This window comes from Anopheles merus, chromosome 2L (assembly GCF_017562075.2).
Source record: "Anopheles merus strain MAF chromosome 2L, AmerM5.1, whole genome shotgun sequence".
Lineage (NCBI taxonomy): Eukaryota > Metazoa > Arthropoda > Insecta > Diptera > Culicidae > Anopheles > Anopheles merus.
The window spans coordinates 39453482-39465822 of NC_054083.1; the positions used below are offsets into that span (position 1 = coordinate 39453482).

The 12341-nt window shown below is 44.3% G+C and overlaps 1 protein-coding gene across 5 annotated transcripts in view; it reads left to right on the top strand.

Annotated features, from left to right (window-relative positions):
• LOC121592865 overlaps window positions 1-12341 on the top strand; it is a 112145-nt gene that overhangs the window by 66359 nt on the left and 33445 nt on the right. For all 5 annotated transcript variants that reach the window (XM_041914718.1, XM_041914715.1, XM_041914717.1 and 2 more), the window contains one exon: window positions 9265-9455. In XM_041914718.1, coding sequence (XP_041770652.1) covers window positions 9311-9455 — 145 coding nt within the window. In that variant the 5' untranslated portion in view covers window positions 9265-9310. The remainder of the gene's footprint in view (window positions 1-9264; window positions 9456-12341) is intronic.

Consider the following 12341-nt stretch of genomic DNA (forward strand, 5'->3'; position numbering starts at 1 on the left):
ACCCTCGCACAAACGCAGCGATGCCGGGCCTTCGATGGATGCATCCCAAACCAATCAATTAATGGAGAGTGGAAAATGTAATTGAAATAAACAATCACACCACACGGTCACACCGCAAGCGGCTACCACACACACACAGCGTCGAACGAATGAGCGTGTGTGTGTTTTGATTCACCCTGCCCAAGGTACGCAATGGTTCGGGGGCGAGCCGAGCACACCGAAAAACCACACTCACCACGTGTTGGACCGGCCGAGCGGTAGGGAAAAACGCTCCAACGCCCAGTCGCTGCTTTCGATCGATCGACATGCACACGTCGTTGGTGTTTTCGCAGTCTTTTCGAGTGGGCACACAGATCGTTCGTTCGATCCACCAATGGCACGATGTGTGTGTGTGTGTGTTGTGCGTTGGAGTGAAAAATGATTCTCTGCCTCGGCTCTGGCCTCCTGGCAGCAAGGTGCAATGGGGGTAAAACGCACACCGGTACAACAGCCAACCGTCATCTTTCAGGCGAACGGTGCCTCGGGTGGCTAGGCCACCTCGGGATTCGGGGTTTTTGGTGAGTGCTTAGTGCAGTAAGCAGTGCCGGGCCAATATTTGCACCACGGACTGTTTGCGCAACATGATACAATTAGGAGCGCCCCGGAGATGGTCCCGGCTCGCTCGGTGCAGTGTAGAATCCGGTTTCAATTTGCGAGATGGGTGTAAATATCGAACATCACTAATTATCTTAATTCACATCTTTTCCGGCTGTTGCGAGCAGGTCGGTGGGCGGTGCATTTTTCCTTGGAGCTCATGGTAGTGGTGCATTTTTTTTATTTGTCTGTAATTTCCTAACTTAAAATAATTTTAAAATTATGATAGACTTTGACGGAAAAAAATAAATGCTTGTACAAAAGTTTTATTAGGTATTAGTTGTATTTAACTTTTTGCAGCGAGTTAAACAGTGAACTTCTTGTGAACAATAATAAACAAACCGAATTTAAAGATGATTTAGGTGGTTGTTAGATCGCAAAAGTAAGCTCAAAGCTTTTATCTTCAATCTTTCCATAAATCTAAATCTAAGTTTCAAAATAAATATAATTCACTTTCTCATTATATTTAATTTGAAAAATAAATCAAAAAGATTAAAGATTGACTTTTTAATACATTGAGTCCGTACATAGAAGTCTTCTCAGTAAACAGATGCTCAGGGAAATTAACTAGACAGCCACACTGAATTGTAGCACTATAGCGTACACCCTTGCTTGCTTGTTTTCATAAAATCACCCCAAGCGAAACCCCTCTCACCAACCATATTTTGGGAGCTTTTCTCGAGCGGATTAACACCTTGCGCCACACCGAACCCTGGGAAAAGCCCTTCGAAAAATCCTTTCACCAGACGTATTGCCCGAATTACTTAATTAAACATGAACAGCTTGTTCTTTAACTCATCTCCAAATCTCCGGGCTCCCATCCGGCTCGGCTTCGTCGCCGTACCTCGAAAACATTCAACAAATCAATTTAATCCTCTCCGTGCTGTGTGGAGTAGTGCTTCAGTAGTGCTCAAAGGTTTCAACCGCAGTAGCAATGCTGCTAGTTGCGCTGTCGGAGCTCATTTCAGATCGTTCCAAGTCAGTCTTCAGCGCGTCCCGCCAACAAATATCCGTTCTGCTCCGGCACGGCGTCAAGGCCGGCGAAGAATTAGAATGCTCACCGGCGCTTGGATTAGAGTTGTCTTCGCGAGGTGGAATGTTGCTTTTAATGCGCTTCTTGTTTGCTCTCGTAGTGCGGCCCGTAGAAGGCTGAACGACCATGCCTGGTAGGTTTGAAAACAGCTCCGTCTCCGTCGCACCACAATGGGAAGCAATCATGCCCTCCCACGTCGGACGCAGACGACGAATTATGTGCGGAATTTTCCTTCCAAAATTAATAAAATTCCATTCTCCGACCGGTGGGGGAGGGAGAGAATGCGTGTGAAAAAAAAAAGAAAACGCCCGCCACGATCCCTTTTCACAACCAGTTCAGCAAAAACAATAATGTTCGTGCAACCCTCCTAGCGCGTCCGCCTGCCTGCCTGCAAGCGGTGCTTAACGAAGCCGGTAGAAAGTTGATGGCCGTTGGAAGCAAACGCACCATTAACACCACGGTGGAAATCCGTTGCGAAGGGTTGATTTAATGAAGGGGAGAGCAAAAGAAAAGGGAACCGAACGGAGTTTTTCCGGTTAACCGACGACCGCAGGGTGAAGATGGTAGTGACTGAGAACCGCGGGGATGGAATGTGTTTGGTCAAGTGGTTACACTACCGAGAAGCTGAAAGAGAAGAAAGGGGTGCCCGGGAGCCCGAAGCCGCGTATTAATTTCAGTAATTTCACGCGTAATATCTTCAAGTGGTTTTAAATTTGATTTGTGCGGTGTACCGAGGTGACGAGGGGTCTGTTTTGCTTGCCAGCGTTACGCGCGTGTGTTGATTGGCTTGGGTTACGCGACCGTCCTCAGCGCACACCCACCAATGACATGCGGGAAAAGCCGGTGGTTGATGAAGGTTGCTGCCTGTTACAAATGAAAGAGGGTAGGTTACAAGTAGGGAAAAGGGGGGATTTACCGTTAACCGGTTGGGGAAGGGTTAATGGTTGATTTAATTTGCGAATTTTCTTATCTTTGCCCTGATGAGGTGCCAAATGATGGGTTACGTCAAGGAAGTGGATTTTCTTTGGAGTGAATATTTGAATCACCCCAAAAGAAGAAAACCTAATGAAGGGACTGTAATCTTAATCGCTTTTTGTCGTTCTTTTTTTCTATTTTCTCTAATCAAAAACCAGTTTGGTTTTTTTCTTTTCCTATTTTGTCCCCTAGCTTCTACTGTTTATTTTCAGGGACAATTCCGATATAATGACCGTGCAAAAGTTTTTGATGAACCTATCAATTCAATTCCTTCTTGGGATGATGTTTTAAACTTTTTTAAAGAGTCTTGTAATAGCTTGTGCAGATGAAGATAACGAGATTATTATTATGTTTGTTTGTAATTAAACTTTGACAAGGTATTAATGGTAAAACATTAGCTCGAAATTGTTTGGCGTCTTCTTGTTTGTACATAGTTAAAAAATAACATTTTTATACTATTACTAAAACAGAACACACTACAGAAGGATTTACCTTTCGGTTAAATGAGATTCATAACAATGTAACACTTAACACATGCTGTGCCGAAAAAGACACCGTCCCAAAATTACACAAAATTCCTTCGTGACGCACCTTTTTTTGCTTCCTCATTTCACGCTGATCACGGTCGGTGACAGAGGCAAAGTGTCACGTGACGCTTGATACAACCCGCAAAGTCCCGTCTCTTCACTCCTACCTGCAAAATCGCACGGAAGACACGACTGTGACAGTGGTTGAAACATTGCCCAGCACAACCTGCACAACCTGCCTTCATGCTGGACGCGATATTTGTTCACCGCTTGAACCAACAACGAAAAAACGCACCTACATCAAACCGCATGACGATGATGATGGTGATGAAAATTTGCCACCCCATTTGCCGCATTCCGTCGCCAATTCCGTACCTCAGTATCTATGCCCGATGCAATCGCAATCGCCGGTGAGCTAGCTTATTTTCATCCTCCATCAAGACGACCGATCAGCTTGAAAGGAGGTTGAAGGAAGGAAGACCTTGGAAATGGTGGTGGACGGTGCTCCCGACCTGACAGCGCTGACTGATGATGCAAGGAAAGAAGCAAACAAGGGCGTCACGCTCTCAAACCCAAAAACACACACATTAAATAATAAACCACAAACACATCACGAGTGCGAGGTTACAAGACAAAAACAATAATTTATAAATTCGTGTATAAAAATTCCCGCATCTCTTCAACGGAACCGTCCAACGAACGGTCTGCTGTGTCACGGTGGAAAATGGTTTCTCTATCTTCAGGTTGAGATGGAGCCTGTCTGTCGTTTGTTCGCAGTATGGCAAGGTGGTTGAGGGTTAAACAGTCACTCACGGGAAGCTAATTTTAGGTGAGCTGATACCAGGTAGTCAGGACAGTGTCGTGTTTGACGCTGAACGATGGAAAAGGTGTCCAAAAACAATGACAGGAAAAAACTGGCAGACAGTAGTAGCTCTCTGTCTGCTTGCCTTTCATCGCCAAGGAGTGTCTCAAAGAAGCGGGTTTTTCTTCTCCCAGAGGAAGATTGTGGTAGAAGAGGAATGGGCAAACTGGCACGCTAAACCCTGCCAACTATCAATGTTGAAACTGCGATGAAAGATTGTGGGGCTTCTGGAAGCGTTCAAAATTGAGATGAATTTTGGTGATTTTGTACGTGTGTGTGTGCGCGTTTGAGACGCAGAAACGCGTGGAAATGCACATCAGAGTGTGAAGAAGGCGGTAAAACGTTTGCTGCACGGTGCGTGGCTATAATTCATGGGTGGTTTGTAAACATTGGCAACGATGGAATTGGATGGTCTCTGCAAAGAAGAAGGCGCCCCCTCCTGTGCAAGAACGCCAGATAGTTCGGTTGAGGGTGGCACAAGTATAGATAAATTCCATCTCCCTTCCTTGATGGATGGATATTGTGCGGAAAGCGTTTTTTCCCCCCTGTTCCCTTCAGTGAAAACATTTTCATTGCATTGCAGTCTAAGCTGATTGAAAGTGGAGCTGGGAAGTGGGAAGAAAATTGTTGCCATTTTCATATCTTCTCCCCAGCACGTCCCCAACCTTTCCTCAGGCGTGATCTTGGCGTGTGTTTAGATGTTTCGAAAACCTTCGAACGCACCCGTTAGAGTCGTAAAGCGTGAAAGCGAAAGTGGATGTTTTGACTAGCGAGCGGTGTTGGAAAACTGGCCGAGGTAAACTTTTCCGGCGTGAGAGTTTTTATGTGTGTGTGTGTTTTTTTTCTATTATTCTCTTCTCTTTCCTCTTCACCTGCACTACTTAATGGGTAAAAGATGAAGAAAGGCAAATACCGGAGCTGATGAAGCATTTATTTTCTTCCCTTCGCAGGTGATTTATCGATGTTTGCAAACAGTAAGCGGACGCCAGTTTTGAAGTGTTTTTTTTTTGCTGGGCAGTATAATTTGAGAGGAAAAGAGATGAGAGCGGTATCTGTAGAATTTGCAAGGACGGCCAAACATCAAAGCTAGTTTTGGGAGAAAAATGACAAATCGGTGTGCGCGTTCGGGGGAAGGCAAATCATCTGGTTTATGTTGCCCGGGAATGGCGCGAAGTGACACACGGAGATAAAAGGAAGGAAAAGCGTAAACATCATAACATTGGTTGCAAGTACTAAGCATGTTAAAACTATCGATGAATAGGCCGAGCAGCTTCTGGATGATGTGTGAGATACTAAAGAAGTTGTTTGAGTGTTTGTGGAACACTAGCAAGATGTTTGGTTGAGCATAAATAAAGTGTTTTACTACGATTTATGCAATTGCTTGCTAGTGATAGCAATATGGGTGCAACAGATTAATGCCAGGGTGCCATACAGTTAATGCAAACTTCATCTTTAGTATCCTTTATATTGATAATCCTTCAAGGACACTGCTATTGCACAAATTTAGGCGCAATAATTGTATAGATCTTGTAAGAGAGATTTGTTTTGTGAAATAAATGTTGTTCTCTAATAGTAAATCACGCTCGCTAGCAGAAATTCTTGTCTCTTTAATGTTTCCAAAATGCTGCATGCCGCATGCATCTGCTGTAAAACCCTTTCCCTGGCCAATTTTACAAACCATGTCATCAACATTTACACCAATATCGGGTTACAGTTCTTCCCTCATCCCTCACGAAACACAACACCAAAAATAAACTTCCAAATAAAAGCTCAACGCCATCGCCGCTTCTCACCTTTCGTTTGTGGTTAAATTTGGTGCAAATCTTTGTTGATGTTTGTGCTCTGGTGTGGCACGTTCGTAACCCTTTTACCATTACCGCCACTGCATCCAACACGGCGGTAGTAGCGTTTATACGATCGTAAATCGACTAGAACAACGTGCCAACCAAATAGCCGGGGAGGGAAGCAAAAAGCTGCAACGATTCCCACGTGGTTATAAACCTTTCGGTAATGTCGTTTTCCTTCGTATCGAAGCTTTTCCGTTGTTGTTTTTTGTTGCTGCTGCTTCCACTGCCCTGTTTCACGCTCGACTGCCAGAAACCCTGAAGGAACAACTTTTTTTTTCCTGTCTTGTTCTCTTTCGTCAAGTTTGGGTCTTTTTTTTTGTCTCGTTGTTGCAACATAAAAAGAGAAGAGAAAAAAGTAACCAGCCCGGAAACTTCTCACTATAAAATGGAATAATAGAAGTGAGAACAAAAACATTCGTACCCTTCCTCAGACAGGGCCCACCGCAATCCCCCCACTACCCTCCAAAACAACAAACGAACGGTTACCTTCCGTCACGGAGTCGTACGGAGCCGCACGTTGCAAAAGGCAAAGGCTTGAAGGCCTGAACGCTTCAATTCGTACTTTAACGCCACCGTGGTACGGCCCGGCAGTACGATTCCCGTTGTGCTATGGGAAGCGACGTAGGTTTAAGCCGTCCGTCTGGTTTCGTTATTTGCGCGAGCAACCTTTCCTTCAAAATATTCCCTTTATGTGTGACGCTCGCTTGAACAACGGGGTTTGAAGACACCAAACAGCGTCAGAAAAAAAAAGAAAACAGCACAGCCATGGGATCGGGTGCTGAAACTATCCTGAATGGGACGGATGTGGGTGTTGCTGGTTGGTGATGGTGCTGGTGATGTACAATATTGGAAAAACAAAGTTTGATCATGCATGAAAATTTCAGGAAACACGAGCCAAGGATATCGCTTTTCGCGCCGCTCCCGTTCCGCAGTCCGAGCACAACCGCGGCGAGGCTCAATCCCGGTGACGGAGAAGCAGGCACGGTTTGTCTTGCTGAATGGTATGGAAATTTATATGCATGGTGGTTCCCCTTTTTGATGGTGATGGTGCTGCTACCACTACTGCATGTAGTTTACATATCTAGCGCGAACGCGGCCCGTCGACATTCGGTGTTCGGTGCAACTGATGCTGTTCGCGGTGGTGGTGCAGTTCTTTTGAGCTTGCTGCTGCTGCTCCGCGGAAAGGGTGATAAGGTAAAGCGAAACAAATAGGCTAGATCGACGGTACAGTGGTAGTGATGAAGCCCGGGATAGTGTGTTGAATTTATTGAAGAATATTTGGAAGTAGAAAAAAGAAACACAAGCAAACATTTCTTCCGGGAGCAGTTTCAATGCTGACGTACGGATCGGAAATACTGATGGATATTTTATTCAGAACAGGTAATTTGTTTGAAGGTGCAATATCTTGAAAGGGGAGTAAAAACTTGGAGCTGTATTAATAATTCATCATTGATAATAATCAAGGGAGATATTTTAAGCATCATAATGTTTTACATCGTCCTGATAGTATGCTAAAATGTTATTTTATTTAGATGTGTTATTAAGTATGGACTAAACTTCTTGTGTAGAGTTCAATTTATCCAATTAAGATTTTGTTTGTATTTCGAGGAGATGTGGTTCACTTAATTTTACAGTCAAAGTAATTCTAAGTCTCTTCAAGGTATGACATTAGAATTTTAAGTACTTCCAAGCTAGAAAGTTCATTAAAACACACACCAAAGCATTCGCAAATGTGTGAAAAAAGGAAGAAATTATGAAAAAAATACCTTTTGCACAAAATACATCCACCATTCATCAAGCTGCAAATACTCTTAGCAAAATTCGAAACATAAACAAACACGCTGACATTCGCAAGTTCGCAAAAATAAAGCGAAATAAAACAGAACCCTCATGGCGCAACAGCATTACTAGACATCACTCACCCACATCGCCGTCACACGACCACTGTCACCCGCATGGCGTCCGGTGCTTTGCAGTTAATTAATCTGCAGCGGATTCGCCCAATGAACAGAGTTTAATGTGGGATCAAGCGGTAAGCGCACGGTAGAAAGAAAGAAAGCAAGCCGAAAATGCTCCCTAAATCTCTTTGAACCTCGAGGCCACAAATAATGGCAGCTCGCGTGCAGCGTAACGCATCATGTGCAGCCGCGACCAAAATTAGATCCGTGTATGTGTGTGTGTGTGTGTGTGTGTGTGTGTGTGTGTGTGTGTGTGTGTGTGTGTGTATGCCGAACATAGGTTGATAGGGTTCGTTGGCAGATCTGTACCATTTCTTTTTTGTTTGTTCTTTCATTCGCTCACGTTTTATCCGCAAATGATGACTTTGCGTGTGACGCTCTTGTGCGTCCATTGGGTGAATGGCTGGGTTCAATCTGTTGCATCTGCTTGCACGTAACGAGACACGAGAGTTTGACCCGGTCCGATGTGAACCATTCAATGTGTGTCGTTGGGGTTTAAGGGTTGAAATAGAAGACCATGCAACAAGCTGACATGGTAATCCAACGATGTCCGTTGCCTCGTGAGGATCGGCTGAATGGAAAGTGATCCCGGCGTTGCCGGAGTTGCCGTTTCGGGTAAGGTATCAGTTTTGTCCTTTACCGAATGCTCCGTTCCCCACTTCTCTGTCGGCGTCGTCTGCATGCCGACGAAATTGAAATATTAAAACTATTAAAACCATCCCCACCGTACAACGGCCGAACGACCGAAGCACCGGAGAACGGTAAAGCGATGAAGCAACAAATATAAATTACTTCTTACTTTAATTCCCTGCATTCCTCGCAGCAGCTCCAACTTCTGGGCGGCGGTTGTGAGCGAGCGTCGTCTGGAACGGCATCCCGGCAAGTCCGACACGACCAGACGGCGAACGGGAGCCTTACGGTCCGTTGTTCTGGCGAAGTTATCGTTTGCATTTTTACGCTCTGTTTCTGGCTACACTGGAGCGTCACACCGAAACACCGGTGTCGGTTTCTTCTCGGGGCTTTCGGGAAGCCAGTGCTATCGCATTCCAGTCAGCTTGGATTCCAACCACAAGATGTCCCGAGCAGAACCAAGGTTGGGCTGCAATTGGAAAGATGACTTTTTTATTTCACTCACGCCCCGTCCCTGGCTCGCTTAATCGCTTCTTAAACGGTGTCCTTTTCCAGCTTGCAAGTGGATCAGTTACATGTTTTATTGCGCCCAGAGAAAGACAGAGAGGCACTAAGATGGCAGTACAGTTTTGGAAGAAATTTGATAAATGTACAGCCGTCAGGTCTCTGTTTTGCAACAGCAAACCCAGGAGCAAAGAAATGGAAATAAACTGCCTTTATCGATCGCTTCTGTACTGAATGGCTTGACTGATCATGACTCACTTAACAAGAACTCTTTTCTTTTGCCTTCCCACTACAGATACTTCTTTCCCATCCTACCCTGGACCGCAACGAACGCAGCCAAGATGAAGATGTCAAAACTCTCCAATCAGACCAACTCCCAGGACCCGCAGGCGGTGAACTCGCGCGTTTTCGTCGGCAACCTGAACACTTTTCAGTGCTCGAAGACGGACGTGGAGCGCATGTTTCAGCGCTACGGACGGTTGGCGGGTAAGTTCTGCATTGAGTTTATTGTTTTACTGGCAATGTTTTATGGCAGTTGCCCCGCTGCTTAAAGAGGAAACAGTAGCAAACTTCTTAAAGAGACCGGTCGAGACTGTGGAATATGAGCTCACCACTCGAAAATGCGTCCTGCAACATTCAAGCCAATCAAGGGCATTAGCCTCGGTCAGCCCGTCTCATCCTAACTGGGGCTGAAAAATCGATACGCACATTTGCTTGCACCATGATGATGCCCGACAGCAGCATCACGGGAATGGCTGGGAGCGGGAATCCAAAATCAGTGAGAGGTCACAAACGTCAACCGACACTTGGCTCCGGCAGCCGCTCGTGCCATTTTGGAAGCCATTTATCGCATCAATAATTCTGTACCGTTTGATGTCCGGGCTCGTTGGTATCGCTTCGATTGCTTCCCTTTTTTCCGTGCGCTGTGCTCAAAAGTTGCAAAACCTATCGATCGTGATCCGTTCCCCGGAGCTGCAACGAAAGGGAAAAAAGCAGCATATAAACTACAAATGGGGTAATTGAATTTACAATAGTCTATTAGGAGAAAGTTTCCCTGCTCCGTCTGGGCAGGGGAAAAAGAATGGCGGTGTCGTCTGCCAAGTCGACGGTAAAACATCGTCGGGCAGATTGCTTCTCCGCACACAGAAATGAGAACAAATCGATGCCACTCGCCTCCAGACGGCTGCGGACTGGTTCCGTACACTGGACATTGTACACATCGGCGAGCCGGAACGTTCACGTTCTCGTGTGGATAAGAAAGTGGAAAATCGTCTTAAGAAACTTAATTGTAAGCTCCTTTCAGTAACCGTACACCCTGTCGACGGCCCGTGTCCCGTGTCAAAGTTCGTGAGCATCAAATGAATGTTATTCTGCTCCTTGGGCACTCGTCTTCCACTGTACTGGCGGTGCAAGACGATTCGCTGGACAGCATTGCTCTTTTTTTGTGCTCTTTCTCTTCGTACCTTCGCTGCACTTGCATCAACTGCAAAATAACTTCTTTTGGTGTGGCGAAAGGGAAAAGGATGAGCGGCGTACAGGAATCAAACTACTATTAAAGTCCATTTTAAAGCGTGGGGAATCTATTTTCCAATCGTTTAACTGTAGAGTGCGGGAGCGCATTGAAAAAGAGTTAGAAAACAATTCGAAGATAGGAGGAAAATTGCAATCGCTTTATTGAAGTGAAAGTTTTATGTTGACCGTTTACCACAATTTGTAAATTTGTGTGCTCAAATCATTGAACCGATTTAGAGAGTTAGTGCGTCGTTTGTGTTGTAGTTTTGATCGCATCAAGCTGTGGGAGATCTTTGGGAATCAAACTTTTGCCCATCTTGGAAGACAACAGGTTTATATTTTGAGGTATTATATTAATTCAATGGTTTTTTATAGGCATTAGACAAGATTGAAAGATTTTTTAATATTTTTTATCTTTTTTATCTGCAAATTTATGTGTAACTTTACAATTTATTATGTGTTAAAGGCTCATATGCTAAATTAGACCTTGCAATTACCCATTTGATGCCTATTTGGCCTCTATGGCGTCTTTGTTATCATTTTTAGTCTCAAATTCCCAAAACATCGCATTTCGTTGCAGTTTTTCATCTTTTCGACACTGAATGCTCTTTAAACGTTTGCATCAAGCAGCAATAAAAGTTTTAAACAATATGTCAATCAATTTGAGGAAAAACACTAGTTTAAACTGCCAAAAATTGATGCCTTACAACAAGAATTCATCTTTCAGTATATAACAATATATTTTAATTGGGTAACAACTTTTGCTTACAAAGAAAGCCTCAAAAGTTCTTAAAATATTATCCTATAATACGTTTTACTACAAAATCATTTAAATTTAGGTATGAATTCTTTATTATAAAATTGAACTTATTTTTGTTTTAATAATCTTATAAGAGTATGTAACAAAATATCACATTTGAAACATAATATATTTCAATAACTCGTTGTAAGTCGTCGTTCAACAATCAATTCTCTCCAAAACAAACATACAATCTTCACACAAAATATCCTTTAATACCACATTAACCTTCACCTGAGATTACATTGCTGCAGCAGCCATAACTTGCACACAAACACACTATGTACACCTTGCGCTCCTCGATACTGAGGATTCCAAACTAAATAGCTACTAATTCTCCTACCTGCAGCACCATTAATACTCGCAAAACGCCCGCCCGCGACGTACACGCGCGAATTCACACCTTGTCAAACTGTCATGCACAATGCAGCGGAAATGGGAATGCAATTTCCTTCCTCTCAACCGTCCCGAATGTCCCACAGTCCTGTGCAGAGCATTGCTTCGACAGCGATGTGACTTCCTCCCCACTATGATTGTAAATAAAAGTTTATTGCATGCTTTTAATTAGAAACTTTCTTAACAGTTTCTTTGCAGTGGATTGAAAACGGGTGTACACGAGAGAGAGAGAGAGACTCGCTAATGGAAGTGCCGGGAAGGAAACTTTTCATTTTTCACGAATCACTTTGATACCTGCGCTCGATTGCTCGACACGACACGGGGTAGTAAACGCTTTGCTGTGTGATTTTTCGCCAACCAAACACAACAGCAAATGGATGAAATTGAAGGGAGCAAAGGGAAACAAAAAACTCGCATTGGAACTCACTGCACTGCCACAGTCCATCGGAACGCACGACTGTAGCTCGATTAGTACATTTTCCGCATCCACGTTACAACTTCTAGAGAGAGAAAAAAAAAGACCAACAACACCTAACTCACCGCTTTGCAGAAAGTTTACGTCCGGAAATCACGATCATTACCGGTAGGTCGGTCGTTCCCGGCCGGTGCACCCGAACCTTCGAGGGCAATGTACGCTTCCGCAAGGTGCAGTTTTTGTGCGGCCC